The sequence below is a fragment of the Macrotis lagotis genome, chromosome 2, assembly GCF_037893015.1.
Source record: "Macrotis lagotis isolate mMagLag1 chromosome 2, bilby.v1.9.chrom.fasta, whole genome shotgun sequence".
NCBI lineage: Eukaryota > Metazoa > Chordata > Mammalia > Peramelemorphia > Peramelidae > Macrotis > Macrotis lagotis.
In genome coordinates, this window is record NC_133659.1 from 129,811,726 (window position 1) to 129,829,872 (window position 18,147).

Sequence of the window (18,147 nt, forward strand, 5' to 3'; positions counted from 1 at the left end):
ACCTCTATTGTATATTGCCTTTAAGAAGCACAGTCAAAATTAAAAATATGCCAATAAAACAAAATTTAAAAGTATCTAGATGAAAGCAGTGGTGTTATATAATAATTTTATATGTTTAATATAATATAAATCATCCAATTCATTTATAGTCTCAACCTCTCTAAAACCCAGTAGATCACTCATGTGATATGTGCTATACCTCTTCAATTGTCATCAGTTAGTGCAAAAATCTTCTGGTGATGACTTTTCAAAACTTGGCTCACCTTTTCTCACCAGCTTTATAGTCATAATCTTTTCAGTTTGTCAATTAAAAATACAAGTTGCAAAATTCAACATTGACAAAAAATGAGAAAGAGGCATATTCACGGTTTAGGAAAAAGCAGAGCTTATGGAAAATGAGCTCACAGTATACAATAAAAGCTAAAACTGTCAGTATTCTTTGGATAAAACCAAAATTTGAATTATAATTCAGTTTTTTAAGTGATGCCAGTAAATTCCCATTCTATCCTTTGGAAAGAAATTGCAAGGAAATATTTTTTTTTAAAAAAGGATAATATGTACATAGATATCTATAGTCAATCCATCCATCAATCAGTAAATATTCATTAAATGTCAGAACTGTGCCAAGCTACATTATTTATAATACTGAAAAAACTAGAAACAACTAAATGACCAGTGGTGGTAGAAATGCCTTTTTTAAGGCAGAATGCTGTATCTTCAGAAGGAATGAATAATATTCAGGAATACAGAAAATTATATTCAGTAATCCAAAGTAAAAAAAAATTGTAGTAACCAACCTTTTAGGGGAAGGGAAGGGGGAGGGGGGATGAGGCAATTGAGTGGTTTGCCTAGGTTCATACAGCTAGTATCTGACACTGAATTTGACCTATAGTCTTCCTAATTCCAGGACTGGTGCTCTTTCCATTTGATCACCTCACTGCTCCTGTGACATAAATTTTTAACTATATACGTGTGTGTGTGTGTGTGTGTGTGTGTGTGTGTGTGTGTGTGTGTGTGAATATATACAGGGTACCTCAAAAGTCTTAGTGAAATTTTAAGTTTTAATAACTTTAATAGAATATGAATATAATAAGAAGAAATATTGTATATGTTAACTAGTGAATAATTTTGAACAATAGAGGAGTATACAGTTGCATCATTACTAATTTCAGTACTTTATTTTTTATAAAGATGATGGGAAAATTCTTCTTTGGAATAGTTCAGTCTGGAGCATGGTGTTGTTTTGATGAGTTCAATCGAATTGATATGGAAGTACTCTCTGTGATTGCCTCACAGTTACAAGCAATTAAAATAGCTAAAGAAAATCATTCTAAAAGGTATATATTTTACATATGACATACCAGGCTTAAAAGTTATTTTATTAATTTGCTTAACTAATATTTCACAACCTTTGTTATTTATACAAATATATTACTGGATTGCATATAAGTTAAATATAAAATGTCCTGATAATTGCATCATTGTATCACTATTTAACATAATACCTAGAAATAAAGTGAGATTTTCCAAATGAAAAAGGAAAAATTTGATGCAAATATTTGTGTGAAGACAAATAATTAGTATTAAAGTTTGAAATTTCTAATCACTAAGTTTCTGCCCTTGACAAGAATTTTGTTCAGATATTAGGAATAAATTGGTATCCATCCCCTCAAAAGAGAAGTATCTACATGTTTGCTATCAAATCTCTGGTAGGCATGTCACTGGAAAAAGATTTTGTATGGGGATGTAGTTGAAGCAGCTTCCTTCCTTAACCCTTTCTCTCTCTCTCTCTCTCTCTCTCTCTCTCTCTCTCTCTCTCTCTCTCTCTCTCTCTCTCTCTCTCCCCAAAGTTACTCGTGATTTATTAATTATCCAATCTTATTTACCTGTCTCATTCCTTCTCCTTTTTGACCTCTCTGGAGACTTTTACACTACTTGATATTTTCTTCTCTCTTGGTTTTCATGATACTGCTTTCTTCTCTGTCTTCTTCACTGGATCTTCATTAGTACCATGATTATTCCTCAAACCTTTGTCCTATATAAGTTTTTCCTTCTCCCTCTATATTAATAATGAGTTCATTCTGGGATATGTTTAGTTTTAAGTATCTATAGACTTTCAACTTAAGGTGTCAAATAGGCAGTTGGAAATGTGAGTCTGGAAATCAGAAGAGAGGATGGGCTAGATAAATAGATCTGAGAATCACCGGTATAGAAATAGTTGTTGAATTCATGGAAGCTGATGAAATCACCAAGGTACCATGGACTCAGAGATGCTCAATTACTCAGCAAAACTGATAATTACCAGAATGGAATTTCAAACCAAATCTCATAGCTCCAAAGCTATTGTTTTTTATGTCATGAAACAACTGAAAATGGAATGCTTTAGAATGTTTTATTTTATATTGAGACAGAGATTTTATATAAACCAAATTTAAAAGAGCTAGGGAAAAACTCTTTGTTGTGCATCTAACTCCTAGGAAGCTGTTTCTAGTAGATATTTTAAGTTTTTAACAGTAAAATTTAGCAAGATTTATAATTCTATAAATATATAAGATTCAGATTCTATAATTTATGTCACAATAATTCAGAAATAGTAATTTAAATTCCTAAATGAAAAATTCAAAATGGGTTCATCCTCTGCAAATTTTCATAGTTTTACCCATGAAAAATATATACAGAATGTATTAGAAATAACCAATAGAAGGAAAACATTAGAATTTAGAGGAATTAGGAAAGTCTTCCTGAAGAAAATAAGTTTTAGCTGGTACTTGAAAGAAGACAGGAGACAGAGATGAGAGAGAGAGAATCCTAGGAATAGGAGACAGAAAATACTCAGAGCAAGAAGATATGGGATACTACCTACAAGTTATAACAAGGAGGTCACTGCCACTGGATCAAAGAGGGAAGGGAAGTGGGGGTGGGAGGAAAGATGTAGAAGAAGACTGAGAAGAGGAGAAGAACCCTAGTTTGTCCTTGATGAAGGGACCAAGAGAAGTTATTTAAGATTAGAGTGGGCATGGTGGGGTGTGGGAGGACAGAAATGACTTGATTAAACCTGTGTTTTAGAAAAATTACTAGGAAGATGACTTTAAATCCATTGACTTTGTGTCCCAGGGACCTATTTACCTTGATATCTCTCCTCTGCCTATCAGACATGACTTTACTACCTCTTCCTAGTAGCAAAGAAAGGGAAAGTAAATAAGAGAAAGAAAAATCGTACCCTGAACTAGTTTGTTTTGGAATTCAATCTGCAAATGAAGCTAACTACAACAGTAGCATGACATTAATGGAAATCTTCCATAATTTAAACATTTAACTCATATTTGAGTGTGAACATTAGTGTTAAAACAAATTTGTTATCATATATATAATATAAATATATATATATATATATATATATATATATATATATATATATCATCCTTTTTATGATCCTGGGCACATATACTCCTCATCATCATTATTCTCAATTAATATGGTATTGATGTATGCCTAGGGACAGTGATAGAAAGCTCTGCTCTTACAAAACATACAATAGAAGAATTTTTAGTGTTCAGTATAAAAAAGTAAATCTTTTTTTCCCCATTCTGTTTCTCCTATATTAATACCCATGCCCAGAAGGAGGAATTCAATTTAATTGTAAAAGATAAAATTTACTTCTTTTGAAGAATGATTAACCAGTTGGGCAATCTGATTTTTCAAAATTTATGTTTGAGCCATTAAACTAAATAATGCCTGTTCTATAGTAGGCACTAAATGAATGCTTGCTGACAGAATAATTGATTAAAGTGTACCCTCTAATAGGCTTACTTTTGGGGAGTTTTATCAAAATGTTTAATTTTCTTTCTTTTGAGTTTTTTGCCTATTATTTAACAATATCCTATTAAAAATTATTCATAGCAACATTGGGAGACTTATGATATTCACCTGTATGGTTAAAACATGTTTGTCTATAAAGGACATCTCCTTCTGCTACTGATTTTTAAATATGTAATAAATCTTAGGTTTTTTCTGGAAGGAAAAGATGTCAGAATCAACCTGTCTTGTGCAGTCTTTGTCACCTTTAATCCTGGGTAAGTAAGATGAGTCTACAGAAGGTATGAGAAATCTTAGGCTAATTTATATCCTTGTTTTAATTTCATTTGATCCACTGGGCCAGTTTTCCAAAATTATGCTTGTATTTGTCTACCCTCCCTCCCCCAACTCTTTCTAACCCCTTTTCTTCCCTGCCTCCTGATCAACAAATGCAATAGTACACCTAACTAAAATGGAATTCACATAAGAAAACTCAATGTAATTTGCAATAGAGGGGAATGGGCTCAGTTCCTCTTGAAGTCATGATGCTGAGCACATAGTAGCAGATATTGAAGAAGAAAATATTTCTTGGACTGGATTTAACCATCTAACTCTTGTTGAGTACATATCAATGTAGCAGGCACTTGGATATAAAATAACTGTGATAATAATTATAATAATAATATGTCTTGGATTTACATAGCACTTTAAGATTTGTCAACTGCTTTATAAATGTCATCTTCTGTGATCTTCATGGCAGCCCTGGGAGACAAGAGCTATTTTTTATCCTCTTTTTGAATAGCTGAGGAAATTGAAACAAACTAAGATTAAAGAGACAGAGGCTAAACTAGTGTCTTTAGACTTGATTTGAACTCAGATCATCCAAACTCTTGAACCACCTAGCTACCTCAAATCTAATGTTTTGTCCTTCATTTTTAAAGAAGACCATGACATCAAGGAGGTGATGTCATGACAAGCACATGAATTAGATTTGAGTGAGGGGGGGACTGTGCTAAGTCACCAATCTCACTTTCTCCTCCAGAGCCATCTGGGTCCAGATAAGAATCAGGATAACTGAGGATGGCCCAGGATGCGAGGCAATCAGAGTTAAGTGACTTGCCTAAAGTCACACAGCTAGTAAGTGGCAAATGTTTGAGGCCAGATTCAAAATCCTGTCCTCCTGAATCCAAGGCTTAATACAATGTGCTCCCTAGCTGCCCTGCCTCAACTCTATTGTTAATATAAAAATAATTGATCAATTCATTTCTTTTAATATCATCAATTTTTAGTGTCATATAAACAACAATACTCACAAAGAAAGCTGATTGGTTAAGTTCATTTTTTGATCATTGGTTATGCTATCATCTTTGTAGTTGTTCCCAGAAGCTAACCTCAATGGACACAGGCTCCCCTCTCATAAAGTTCAGCTTCTTTGGTCCAAAGATACCCAAAGACAAATTAACAAGGAATTGAGTAACAAAATAATAACTCAGATTTAGAATAATTTCAGATATATGAAGCACTCTCCTCACAAACATCATGTGAGAAAGACAGCACCAGAATTATTATTCCCTATTTTATGGATAATGAAACAGAAGTTTGATGACTTGCCTGTTATTAATTGTACAATTCAGTAAGTATCTAAGGCAGACCTGAAATCCAAGTCTTTCTCCCTCTCAAAAAAGGACAAAAACAATATAGTTTCATTGCCAGACCCAAAAGACTAACAATTAGTATTTATAAGCAAATTCTTCCTCAAATAGATAATGTTTAATTGTGTGCATATATCTATCTCATCATTTGCTAAATCACATTTGGAATAAGTATTCTCTCTCCAATTACATTTTCCCCACTTAGTTTTGTACTAAGAATTAGTTTCATACTTTACAGCTTAGTATTCTAATAAATGCTCTCTTTTCATTCATTTAAACTAAGAAGTATTAAGATAATAAGAATAACAATCATGGATAATTTAGCATCAGTGATAAATATTATTGTTATATTTGAGGGAAAATTTATTTGAAAAAATTAAAGATTGAGAAGTGTTTTCCCCTGTTTTTAAGATATAAAGGACGTGTGGAACTCCCAGATAACTTAAAATCTCTGTTTCGACCAGTGGTGATGATGATACCCCACTATCAACTGATTGCTGAAATCATGCTGTTTGCAGCAGGTTTCAAATTGGCAAAATCACTGTCAGTCAAACTCTGTGATCTTTATGACCTAGCTAACAAGCAACTTTCACACCAGGTAAAAAATTACTTTTCTCAGAGCACTAAGATGCTATTTTAAAGTGAATAAATGATTCTTTTTAAAAATTAGTCTATTTCTTTTCATAAAAAACAAACCATATATAGGTAATTTTAGAAATAAGACTTCAGGGGCGGCTAGGTGGCGTAGTGGATAAAGCACTGGCCTTGGAGTCAGGAGTACCTGGGTTCAAATCCGGTCTCAGACACTTAATAATTACCTAGCTGTGTGGCCTCGGGCAAGCCACTTAACCCCATTTGCCTTGCAAAAATACCTAAAAAAATAATAATAAAAAAAAGAAATAAGACTTCCTTTGAGTAAAATGTAGTCATTTGCATAGCTCTTCAAGTTTAACCAGTTAACTTTCCTCACAACAGCCTTGTGAGGGATGGAGTCCAAACATAATTAATGTCATTTTACAGATAAGGGAAAGTTAGAACTCAAAAAGGTTACACGTCTTGCAAACAAGTAACCAGTCAAATAAGACTTTACTATACCCCCACCTAGTAGCAAAGAAAGGGAAAGCAAATAACCTAACCCAATTCATTTTGTAATTCAAACTGGGCTGGAGGCTTCCTGCAACAATAGTACGGCATTAAATTAAGGAAAAGGTTGAATAGCTAGTAAATTTCAGTGTTAGCACTCACACTCAAAGCCTTCTGCCTCTCAGAGCAGCGTCTTACAATACTCCACACTGATTACTATAACAAATTCTATTTCACTTGTCTTCCTGCTCCTGGTAGCCTGAGAAATCAAGGAAGTAGACAGAGTCTTGAGTAGAGGGGATTCCACCAATAAACAAGCTTCCTGGCTAGTGAAGATAGCATTTGCCATAGGGAATCAAAACACCCCAGGAGGTTTGTCTTTTAGCTGGATTTGGGTGAAGCCATCTGCTTCCTCTATGCTCCCAAACCCATGCTGATGAAAGAGATGAATCCACTTCAATCCATTGAGCATTTATCAAGTCCATAATAGCATGCAATGCTTGAAGATAAGAAAATAAAAGAAAAATTATTCTCTGACTTCAAGGAGCTTATAGTAGAATGTCTCTTCTTTAACATTAGAGAATATCTTCCTCAAGCATGAGAAATAGATTCTTGAGATCTCCATGAATAGATTAATCTGGGTACATTTGATCCTGATATTTCAGAGAGGTATCCTTTCTCTCTAAAACTCTCTGTCTATGTTCTTCCCAGTTTTCCTTCCTATCTGTTAAATGTCAATGATCTTTAATCCCTCTCCTAAACATCTAATAGTTATGTCTTTTTAAGAAAGGGGTGGTATTTAAATAAATAATAATAATGATGATGATGACAATGATATTAATGATAACTAACTTTTATATAGCACTTATATGCACTTAATATTTATTCTCTCATTTGATCCTCAAAACAACTCAGAGAGGAGTAGATTAAGTGATTTACCAAGGGTCATGCAGACAGTAAACATCTGATGTTGGTTTTGAACTCAGGTCTTCCTGACTCTAGGTTCAACACTTTGTACTACTCTCTGGAAGTGGTTCAGGTTAGGTAAAGGATAAATAGATAACAGAGGGCAACAGATCTAGAATTGAGTCAGGATTTCCTGTATTCTTATTAAAGTTATGTACACATGTAACATATTCATTTGAAAATAGTCCTAGATTTTTTTAGTAACCTATCTCTTTTTATTTTTAGGATCATTATGACTTTGGCATGAGAACTATAAAGACAGTGCTACTAATGGCTGGTCGTAAGAAACAGGAGCACAGAATGTAAGTCAAATATTTAGAAGTTATGTTATAGAAGTATTAGTAGAAGATGAAATGACAACCCAGAAGCCCAAGATGGGTTGATTTCTTAACAATTAAGAAAGGGATGGAAATTCTAAGGACCTGAAGAAAAGGAGAGGAGCTGTTGTACACTTCCACTCCATTGTTCTCATTACAGCTCCTTCATGGAAAAAAAACTTAGTTTGGAGCAGGTGTTTTAACTTGGCATGCCCAAGGGGATTGAGGACAGATTTTGCTGGCATGAAGTTTACATTTATATAGCACTTTTAAAAAACTTGATATTTTTATTTTATTTTTTTTCAATAACATGCTGTGGTAGTTTTCCAATGTTCTTCCATCTGCAAATAAGTTACACATTTTTCTACTCCCCACCCTCAACCCTTCCTTTTTCCCTTCTTTTGGCAGCAAACAAGTCTGGTAAAAGTTGTACATGTACAGTTGTTTTTAACATATTTACATATTAGTCATTTTGTGTAAGAGGAATTAGGACTAAGAGAAAAGAAAGAAAATCATTAGATAGGAAAGAAAAACAATGAATAGAGCATTCAGATTCTGGGTTCCACCCTGCCTTGGAAGTGAATGGCATTGTCCATAACAGGTCTCCCAGGGTTGTCCTTGATCTCTGAACTCCAAAGAGGAGCTGTATCCATCATAGTTGATCAGCTCATAATGTTGTTGTTAATGAGTAAAATGTTCTCTGGTTCTGCTCCCTTTGCTCAGTGTCCAACCATGTAATTCTTTCCATACTTTTCTAAAGTCTGACCACTCATGGTTTCTTAATAGAACAATAGTACTCCATAATATTAATTTACATAATTTGTCCAAACATTTCCCAATTGATGGACTTCCCCTCAATTTCCAATTCTTTGCTTTTAACACTTACAAAGCACTTTACAAATATTATCTTATTTTTATTCTGGGAAATACATAACTACTTCTCACTCCCATATTGCAGATAAGGAAACTAAGAGAGGAAGAAGTGACTTGCCCAGGATCATGTAACTTTTAAGTGTCTGAGGCTGGAATTGAACTCATGCCTTCTAAATTCCAGGTCTGGTGCTCTATGCTCTGTGCTATCAAGCACCTTCCAACAATTTTTTAGTAAAAAAATAATGAGTGTGTATAAGTATTAGAATAGCTCCTGTCTTGTGATAAAATATTCCCATCATCAGAAGAAAGTATATCACATTTTAGAATATAAAAATTATTTTCAAATAGGTTGCTGGGCTTTGTTTTGGGTTTTTGTGTTTTGTTGGAGGGAGGGGTTTGCCTCCAATGCCATTTTCTCTCCTATAACACAATATGTTCTGAATAACAACCTTTAAAACAACAATGGTTATACTCAATGCATATTTTTCTAGTCAGCTCATTTAGGTCTTTATATAAAATTTGTAGGTCATCGCTTCTCGGCCTTTTGGCTAAGATCAAGTCTAAAATTTGTAGGTTGAATGAGGTGTTTCTCCATCTTTGCCTAATTTCCAAAGGAGTGAGTTAGTCTGAGAAGAGTAGCACAAAATCTCAGCTTTGGAAGGTTCTTATTGAATGGGTATCAGTGAAACATCCAGAATATCCTTTGGGCATCCTCAGCTTTCACTGTATGTCTAGTTTACTAGTTTACCATCATTTAATTGTCCACTAATGCTGTTTTTCCAGTGTATGTCTTCATTGAAAATATATCACCACCCACTGAAACCCAACATAATCCCTTCCCTCCCATTTCTCTCTAAATGGCATCTTGCTCTAACTTTTGTTGAGATTTTGTTATTACAAGAATCTAGTTCCACACAAATGCATATATACATACTAACACACATATACACACACAAAGAAATGTGTAGATATGCAAAGGATTAGGGGTTTTGTTAGATTTGGAAATTTCTGGTATGGAAACTGCCTTCACAAATGCAGATAGCCCAGAAAATTTCAACTATAGTACACTGCCACTTGGTAGCAAATTATTGGACCATTGCAAACTTGAAATAGAGAAAAATTTAAAAAAAAACAGACCTCAATCCTGAGCAACTCTAAAATGACATGGCAATAATCAAAAGAGAGTTCTAATTAGACCCAAATAATTTTTAGGTTGCCCATAAGCAGTAATTTAGTTGCTGGAACTCACAATGTGAAATCCTTGTCAAGTCACCTACCTTAATGTGAAATTCTTTGCCATCCCATTTAGTCACTAGAATTAGAGAACCACAAAAAATAGAATGTAGAATATAGGAAGTACATATTGTACAACATATAGAGTGTTGTGAAAAGTGCTCAGCAATAATGCTGATGGTATATTGTCATAGCAAAGAATATTGAATTGTTTGCTCCACCTTAATGTGAGTTTTCACATGTCCTTCCTTCTTCCCTCTCATCTCACCCCCTACTCCACCCTGATCTATTAAAGGAACACCAATGAAGATCTTACTGAAAATGAAGAAGTTCTTGTCATTATAAGGGCAGTGAACGAAGCTAGCTTACCCAAATTTCTTCCTGAAGATGTTCCACTTTTTGAAAGTGTTCTGAGAGATATATTCCCTGAAATTTCAGTTCCACTTGTGAAGAATCTGAACTTGGAGGTATATATAAATTTAATGATGCCACTTTTTTTTAAATCAGTGACTTAGAAGGAAGACAACTGGGAAAAAGACATGTAAAGATTCTATCAATATAGCTATAACAAATGATTTCCTTCTTCAGTGAGGAAATCAGGTGATACAATGGCTATAACTCTGAACCTGGAATCAGAAGGATCTGAGTTCAAATCCAGACTCAGATACTTATTAACATGTGAGATGGGCAAATCATCTAACCTCCATTTACCTCAATTTACTCAACTGTAAAATAGAAATAATCACAATACCTACCTATAACTAGACTCTAAGATTCAATAAAATGTTTATGCCTTTTGACTCAGTTATATCACTACTAGGTCTATACACCAAAAGATGAAAGAATATTGAAAAGGAATCAGATATATTAAAATATTTTAACAGATCTTTTTATGACAGAAAAGAATTGGAAGCTAAGGAGATGTCTATCTACTAATGAATGGATGAACAAATTATGTCATATGAATGAAATAGTGTCAAAGAATGAAAAAAGGAAGTTTCAAAGAAACCTGGAAAGTCTTATGAGTGAAATGAGCAAACGCAGGAGAGTAATTTACACAAGAATTAAATTGTAAAGACTAAGAACTTTAAATTGCATTGATAACCATGTTTTCCAAAAACCAATGTAAAGCACACACTCCCCTTCTTTTAAGGAAAGTGATGGACTTAGGTTGCAAAGTAAGACCTACATTTTTGTCCATAGTCAAAGTGTTTTCCTTTGCTATTCATATTTGTTGCGAGAGTTTGATTTTTTCCCCAAATGATAATGAAGGTAGGGAAAAGGAAGAAAGTGGCAAGGAGAGAAACTAAATGTTTAATTAAAAATAAAATAAAAGTTTAAAATAAAAAAACCCTAAGTTGGTGTTTTGAGATTGCCTTTTGAATCTTTAGCCCTTCTATCTCAAGGGTGTCACTGTCAAGGACATCAGATTTATATTCAGAAACCATCTATGCCAGAAGTCACAGAAGACAATATTCTTATGTGTCCTCTATCACTGAATCTAACAGTGTCTTCAACATAACAAGCACTTCATGAATGCTTATTGAATTAAACCAAATGGTAGAAAGACAAAAAGCTGTGAATCAGAAGTTCTAACTTTGCCATTGGCTTTGCCACCTTAGGAAAGTCATTTAGCTTCTTTATATCTTAGCTTTCTCATCCAGTGGTATAAAGATGTAGGTGTTACAATAGAAAGATTGTCTGAATCCTCCAGATCAGACATACAGAGCATAACATTTGGAGTCAAAGAAACATAGTTCAAATTCTGACTCTTCCTTACTACTATGTGACTGGGGAAGTCATGCTAACCTCCTTGATTTCAGTTTCTTCATGTGTAAAATGAGAAAATTAAACCAGATTATCTCTAGACTCCCTTTCCTTTTAAAATATTTGTGGGTTTTAAAATAAAATTTAACTATACTAAGGTATATTATTAGAACACATTCCTTGAACTATCTGGATTGTTTGAGTCTTTTTCTTTATTCCCACAGGCCACACAGCTAAGTAATTATTAAGTGTCTGAGGTAGGATTTGAACTGAGGTCCTCCTGACTCCAGGGCCGGTGCTCTATCCACTGTACCACTTAACCACCCTAACTTGTGAAGAGTCTTTTCCTTTTGAAGCAATGTATTGAAAATTGTAAATATTCCTTAACAATAACTGCAACTGCAGAACCAAGATGGTGCTTGAAGGCAGGAATTCCTGGAAACTCGTTCCCCAAAGAACTTCAAAAGCCATCAAATTATAACTCTAGCCAAAATTTGAAGGGACAGAATGTACAGAAAGACTGAGTGATACAATTTCTCAGTCCAAGACAACTTAGAAGATCTACAGGAAAGGTCTGTTTCACCAGGGCTGGGAATTGGAAAGAGCTGCAGTGTAGCACAGCCCATTTGGAGCAAACCAGCTCCAGCCTTCCAGGAACAGCCTGGAGGAATAGAGTGGAAGGAAATTCAGCTAGTAATAGTAACTGTGGGAAAAATATTGAACCAATTTCTCTGGTGAATTTATGATAAAGAAGGCAACTCATCCCAGAGGCAGAACCATTGGAATCTGAACACAGACTCACAGACTGAAGTACATTTTTCTTTCTCTCTCACTATTCTTGAGATCTCTCTATATATATTGGGGGGGGAGGGGGATTGTGTTCACTCACACAACAAGATTATTGTAATAATATAAAATAAACTAAAAAATATGAAACCAAAAAACCAATAACTAAAAACATAAATTTTTGTAATATTCTATATTCTTCTATGAAGAAGAATATAACCTCCTTGTAGACACGAACCATTTTCATTTTGTCATTATATTTTCAGTACAAAGCTTTGCATATAATATAGTGTTTAATAAATATTTATTTAATTTTTTGAAAAGTGTCCTATGGTACTTTTTAACAGCGAATGGTTAAAGATAACTTAAAGTACTGGTGCTTAAAATGGAATTTTGAGGATTATTGAATTAAGAAGCAAAGATAATATTTTTTTAAAAATCCATTTATTATGGTTTTCTCTCTTTTCCTCTAGAAAGCAATAGACATGGCAACACAACAACTAGGTTTACAGCCTTGGCCATCTCAGAAAAATAAAGTTATAGAGTTTTACAATCAAATCCAGGTAAATGTAAAATATTTTTGCAATCTTTTGTTTTAGATTCTGAATAAATGCAGAGTTATATTTTTGCAATCCTTTGTCTTAGATTCTAAAAGCTATGGCAGTAAAAAAAAAATTAAGTAGGTAAAGTACTGTTGTTTTTGTCCTTCATTCTCGAAGAAGACCATGACATCAGGGAAGTGATGGATGCCATGACAAGCATGTAAATTGAATTTGAGTGAGGAGTGTTATTATTCTAAGTCACCAGCTTCACTTTCTCCTCCAGAGTCACCTGGGTCCAATGGTCAGATATGTATCAGGATGGCTGGAGATGGTCTTGGATATGAGACAATCAGGGTGAAGTGACTTGCCCAAGGTTACACAACAGCAAGTGTCTGAGGTTGAATTTGAACTCCCACCCTCCTGACTCCAAGTCCAGTGCTCTCTCCACTGGGCAAATTTAAGTGACTGATTGATAACTCCTTCATGAGGAACATAAGAATCTTGAGAAATAGAGAGATATAACAGCAGTTTTGCCAGATTTGTCTGTCCAAGGCTTGTTGCTTTAAAAAAAAATCGCCATCCCACTCTACCACTATTTCAAGTGGATTTATTGTGCTGAGGGCTCAGTCACTGAACGATCCTAAGTTTAGTTTATTGAGAGTCAGTTCTCCTGGCATGGCATAATCTTGCTTAGCTGACTTTAAATGGTATTTGCATATTTCCACCATGCCTTACATACAGAATCAGGTAGATGCTAATATGCAAGCAGAAATCCAACTATTTAATTAGATCTATCTGCTTTATTTATTCTTAATAGCAATTTCCAGCTATCTCCCTGTATTTTTTAGTTGCTAAGCTTTCTATCCCCATTGTGGGAAAGTAGAATGAAGCTTAAATTATTTAGCAAATACACAATGCATGCACACATTGCAAGAATAGAAAAGGAGAACTCAGTGCACAAGTAACTTTCCCAACCTTGTTTTTCCTTATCACTGATCTTCAAATATTTCTCTGTACGTCTGTGAATAGTAGGTCTTCTGGTCCAGAGTTCAGTAGAAAAAAAATCAAGATTAAAGATTAAAATTTCATAGATTCACAGAATCACAGATTTTTGAGAGTGAAGAGGGACCTCCCAATTTATCTCATATATGAAAGTTATTCAAATAACTAACAAGGGATCATCCAAATTCTGCACAAAGGTCTAAAAGGCAGCAGAAACTGCCATTTCTCAAATCAGTCCATTGTACCTTGGAATAACTCTGTTAGCATATGGGGTTTTTGATTTGTTTGTTTTGTTTGTTTGTTTGTTTTTCCACATTAATCCTCTAATGGTTTCTTTGTTCTTTCCACTCATTGTTTCTGGTTCTGGTTTATGGGGTTAAACAAAACAGATCTCATCTCTCCTTCCCAAGACAATCCTTAAAGTGCCTATAAATATCCATTATGTTGCCCTCATCTCCTTTTCTAGATTAAACATACATAGTTTCTTCACCTGCCCTTCATATTTCTAGGATGCACCATTCTGGTAACGAATTTCTGGACATCTTTTGAATAATATTGTTCTTATATATCATAGTGCCCAGAACTGAATACAATATTTCAGATGAGATTTGATGAGGGGCAGAGCAAAATGGAACTATCACTTCCCTGTTTCTAGAAACCATATCCCCTTTAATGCAATCCAAGTTCACATTAAGTATTCCAGCTGCCACTGACTCATATTGAGGTTAGAGGTCCACTAAAACTTCAGAACAATTGATGTCTATTATGTCTCAGTCTTATACTTATGAATGATTTTTGATACCCCATTGCATTTCATCTTATTAGGTTCAACCTAATAACCTAGTCTTTCATTATCAGTTTGGATCCTGACTCTATCATCCAGAATATGATCTATCCTTCCCAGCTCTGTGTCATCTCCAAATTTGATAAGCATTACCTTTCTAATCTTATGCAAGTCCATTCAAGTGATTATTCAAGGCATTAAATAAAGCAAGACAAAGCACACATCCCTAGAAAAACTCCTACCAGAATCATTTCACAATAACATTGAACCATCAGCAACTTACTCTTTTAATTGGGTCAATCAGTCATCTAATTATATTGTCATCTGATTCATATTGCTTCACCTTCTCCACAAGAATAGCATGATATTATTTATCAAAATATTACTAGAACTGAGCAATTTTTTTCTTTTGGTGCCCCTTAATTTTGGTTGGGTAGCTGGATAATACAATAGATAGAATGCTGGGCTTAAAGTCAGGAAGATGAATCTTCCTGACTTCAAATCTGATCTCAGACACTAACTATCTGTGTGACCCTGGACAATTCTCTTTGCCTCACTTCATTATCTATAAAAATGAACTGGATAAGGAAAGGGTAAACCGCTCCAGTATCTTTTCCAAGAAAACCCCAAATGGGTTTTAGAAAATCAGATACAGCAACAAAAAAAAATTTGACTGGTCTTTTAACCTTTTCTCCCTTCTTGAATACATTCAGAACACTGCAATCAGATATCACAATGTATTGATATTGTCATAAAATCATTTCATAATCAGTCAATATCTGAGCACAAACCAATGTATTAACGTTAAGAATTTTTTTAAGTCAGCATCCTTTTAATTCAGTATATTAAACTATCCCATACTGACTGTCAATAACAATAAATCTCATAAACTGAAGGGCTCCTGAAAAAATAGATACTTAGTATAATAAAAGGTAGGACCCCAAATGACAAAGGAAGAAAGTGATCAAGTTCTGGATATCAATTCCACACAAGCCTGCAAATTGCTCAAAATAATTATTTTGGTTTCTGTCCCTGTGCAAAATGTGTAATTGTCCCAGTAGATTTTTTTGGCTTATTTATTTTATATTATTTACAATAATCTTGTTATGAGAGTAAACATATACCCCTCCCCCACAAGAAGATGAGAAACCACAAGAATAATGAGAGAAAAAAATGTACTTCAATCTGTGTTCAGATTCCAACAACTATCTCTGAAATGAATTGCCCTTCTTTATCATAAGTCCATTTTTATCATGTCAATTTTTCCCCACAATTGCTAGTACTAGCTGTAATCTGAGCTCTTTTGCCTTCCAGAATATCATATTCTAAGCTCCATAGGCCCTTAATATAGATGCCACCAGATCCTGTATAATCCTGACTATGGAGCCTTGGTAGTTAGATTGATTTGGTAACTTTTAGTATTTTCTCTTTGACTTGGGTGTTTGGAAATTTGGCTATAATATTCCTGGGAGTTTTTCTTTTTGGGATCTCTTTCAGGGAATAATTGGTGAATTCCCTCAATTTCTATTTTACCCTATACTTCTAAGATCTCAGGGCAATTTTGCTGTATTATTTCTTGAAAAATGAAGTCTAGGCTCTTTTCCAGGTCATGACTTTCAGGTAGTGCAATAATTTTTAAATTATCTCTTCTGGATCTGTTTTCAAGGTCAGATTTTTTTCAATGAGATATTTCACATTTTCTTCTAATTTTTGGTTCTTTTGGTATAGTTTTATTTCTTCCTGATTTCTTACAAAGTCATTGGCTTCCTTTAGTTCCATTCTACATTTTAAGGAGTTATTTTCTTCAGAGAGAGAGAGTATTTTTATCTCCTTTTCCAGCTGGCCAATTCTGCTTTTCAAGGCATTCTTTTCTTCATTTGACTTTTTGTGTTGCTTCTTCCATTTGGCCTAAACTGGTTTTTAACATATCATTTTCTTCAGTATTTTCTGTATTTTTTTCACCGAGCTATTGATTTGGTTTGCATGAGTTATCTTCATTGTGTTCATTTCTCCTCCCAAATTTTCCTCTACCTCCCTTAATTGCTTTTCAAAGTCTTTTTTGAGCTCATTGATAGCCTGAGCCCATTTTCTATTTCTCTTGGAGTTTATGAGTATAGAATTTTGGGTACAGAATTTTGTCATCTTCTGAATCTTCCATGGGACCAAAGTAATTTTCTATGGTCAGATTCTTTTTCTTTTGTTTGCTCATTTCCTCAGCCTATGACTGATTTAACCACACTTCCAAGGCTTTGGGGGTGGGGAGGGTTTGAAACACCTCACTGTAACCTTAATTCCTCCAAGGTCTTATGAGAGCCTCTTGCCTGTGTTCTGGGATGTGGATGACCATAGGCCCTCTCCTCTGCCCTGGAGCTGTGAGGAGAATCCCTGCTTGTCTATAGTGATGTTGTAGCATCCCAAACTGCAACCTGGATTTATGTGTGGGCAAACAGCTGAGTCCTGTCCCAGGAGAGCAGTGAGACCTCTGCAGTCTCCCCCAACTCCCTTAAGATTTGTGGGCTGCTTTCTGGAGGTACAGGCTGGCTTCCCTGATTCCCACTGCAGGTTCTCACTGCAGGGCTGCTCTGAGGCCGGCTCTCATTCTGGTGCAGCAGAGTTCTCTCACCACCCCTTCAAACTGTTCCTGGTGATCTCTGGACTGCACTGTGTTTGTGGCTGTGGCTTTTTCCAACCCCTGGTCCCAGTGAAATAGACCCATCCTGTGGAACTTCTAAGTTATCTTAGACTGGGAAATTGTATCACTCAGTCTTTCTGTGGGTCCTGCCCCTCTAAATTTTGGTTAGAGTCATAATTTGATGACTTTGGGAGTTTCTTGGGGAAATTCTGGGAATTCTTGACTTCGTGCCACCATCTTGGCTCTGCCCCAAGAATTATTAATATTATTATTATTATTATGTCCATTGAATTCCTCTCATTGATTAGTTTAATAATCATTTCAAAAGAGAAAATGAGGTTAGTCTGGCATGACCTTCTCTTGAAGAAGTCATTTCTTCTTAAATGATGCCTAACTAGCTTTTGAATGATTAATTCTAGAATTTTTCCAAGAAATGAAGTCAAAGTCACTAGCCTATATTTTGCAGACTCTCTTCTACTTTTTTTTAATCTGGACATTTGTTCTTCTTTAATCTCAGCAATGTTTCCCCTCACAACCCTTCAAATATCCGCCACCTTTCAGTTCAGCAATTGAATATACCAGTTCCAATAGGCCTTAAGGTTATATACTTTATCTGACCTGAGTGACTTGAGCTCATTAAAGACAGCCAGGAGTTCTCTTACTATCTCTTTAGTTATCAACTACCTCTTTGCCATTTTTCAATTATTTCCACACC

General features: G+C 34.7%; 1 protein-coding gene across 1 annotated transcript in view; it reads left to right on the top strand.

The window, feature by feature from the left end:
• Positions 1-18,147, top strand: part of DNAH14 (dynein axonemal heavy chain 14) — a 577,586-nt gene that overhangs the window by 200,771 nt on the left and 358,668 nt on the right. Inside the window, 6 exon segments of the mRNA XM_074220908.1 lie at positions 1,192-1,337; positions 4,005-4,073; positions 5,859-6,045; positions 7,722-7,798; positions 10,215-10,386; positions 12,946-13,035. Coding sequence (XP_074077009.1) covers positions 1,192-1,337; positions 4,005-4,073; positions 5,859-6,045; positions 7,722-7,798; positions 10,215-10,386; positions 12,946-13,035 — 741 coding nt within the window.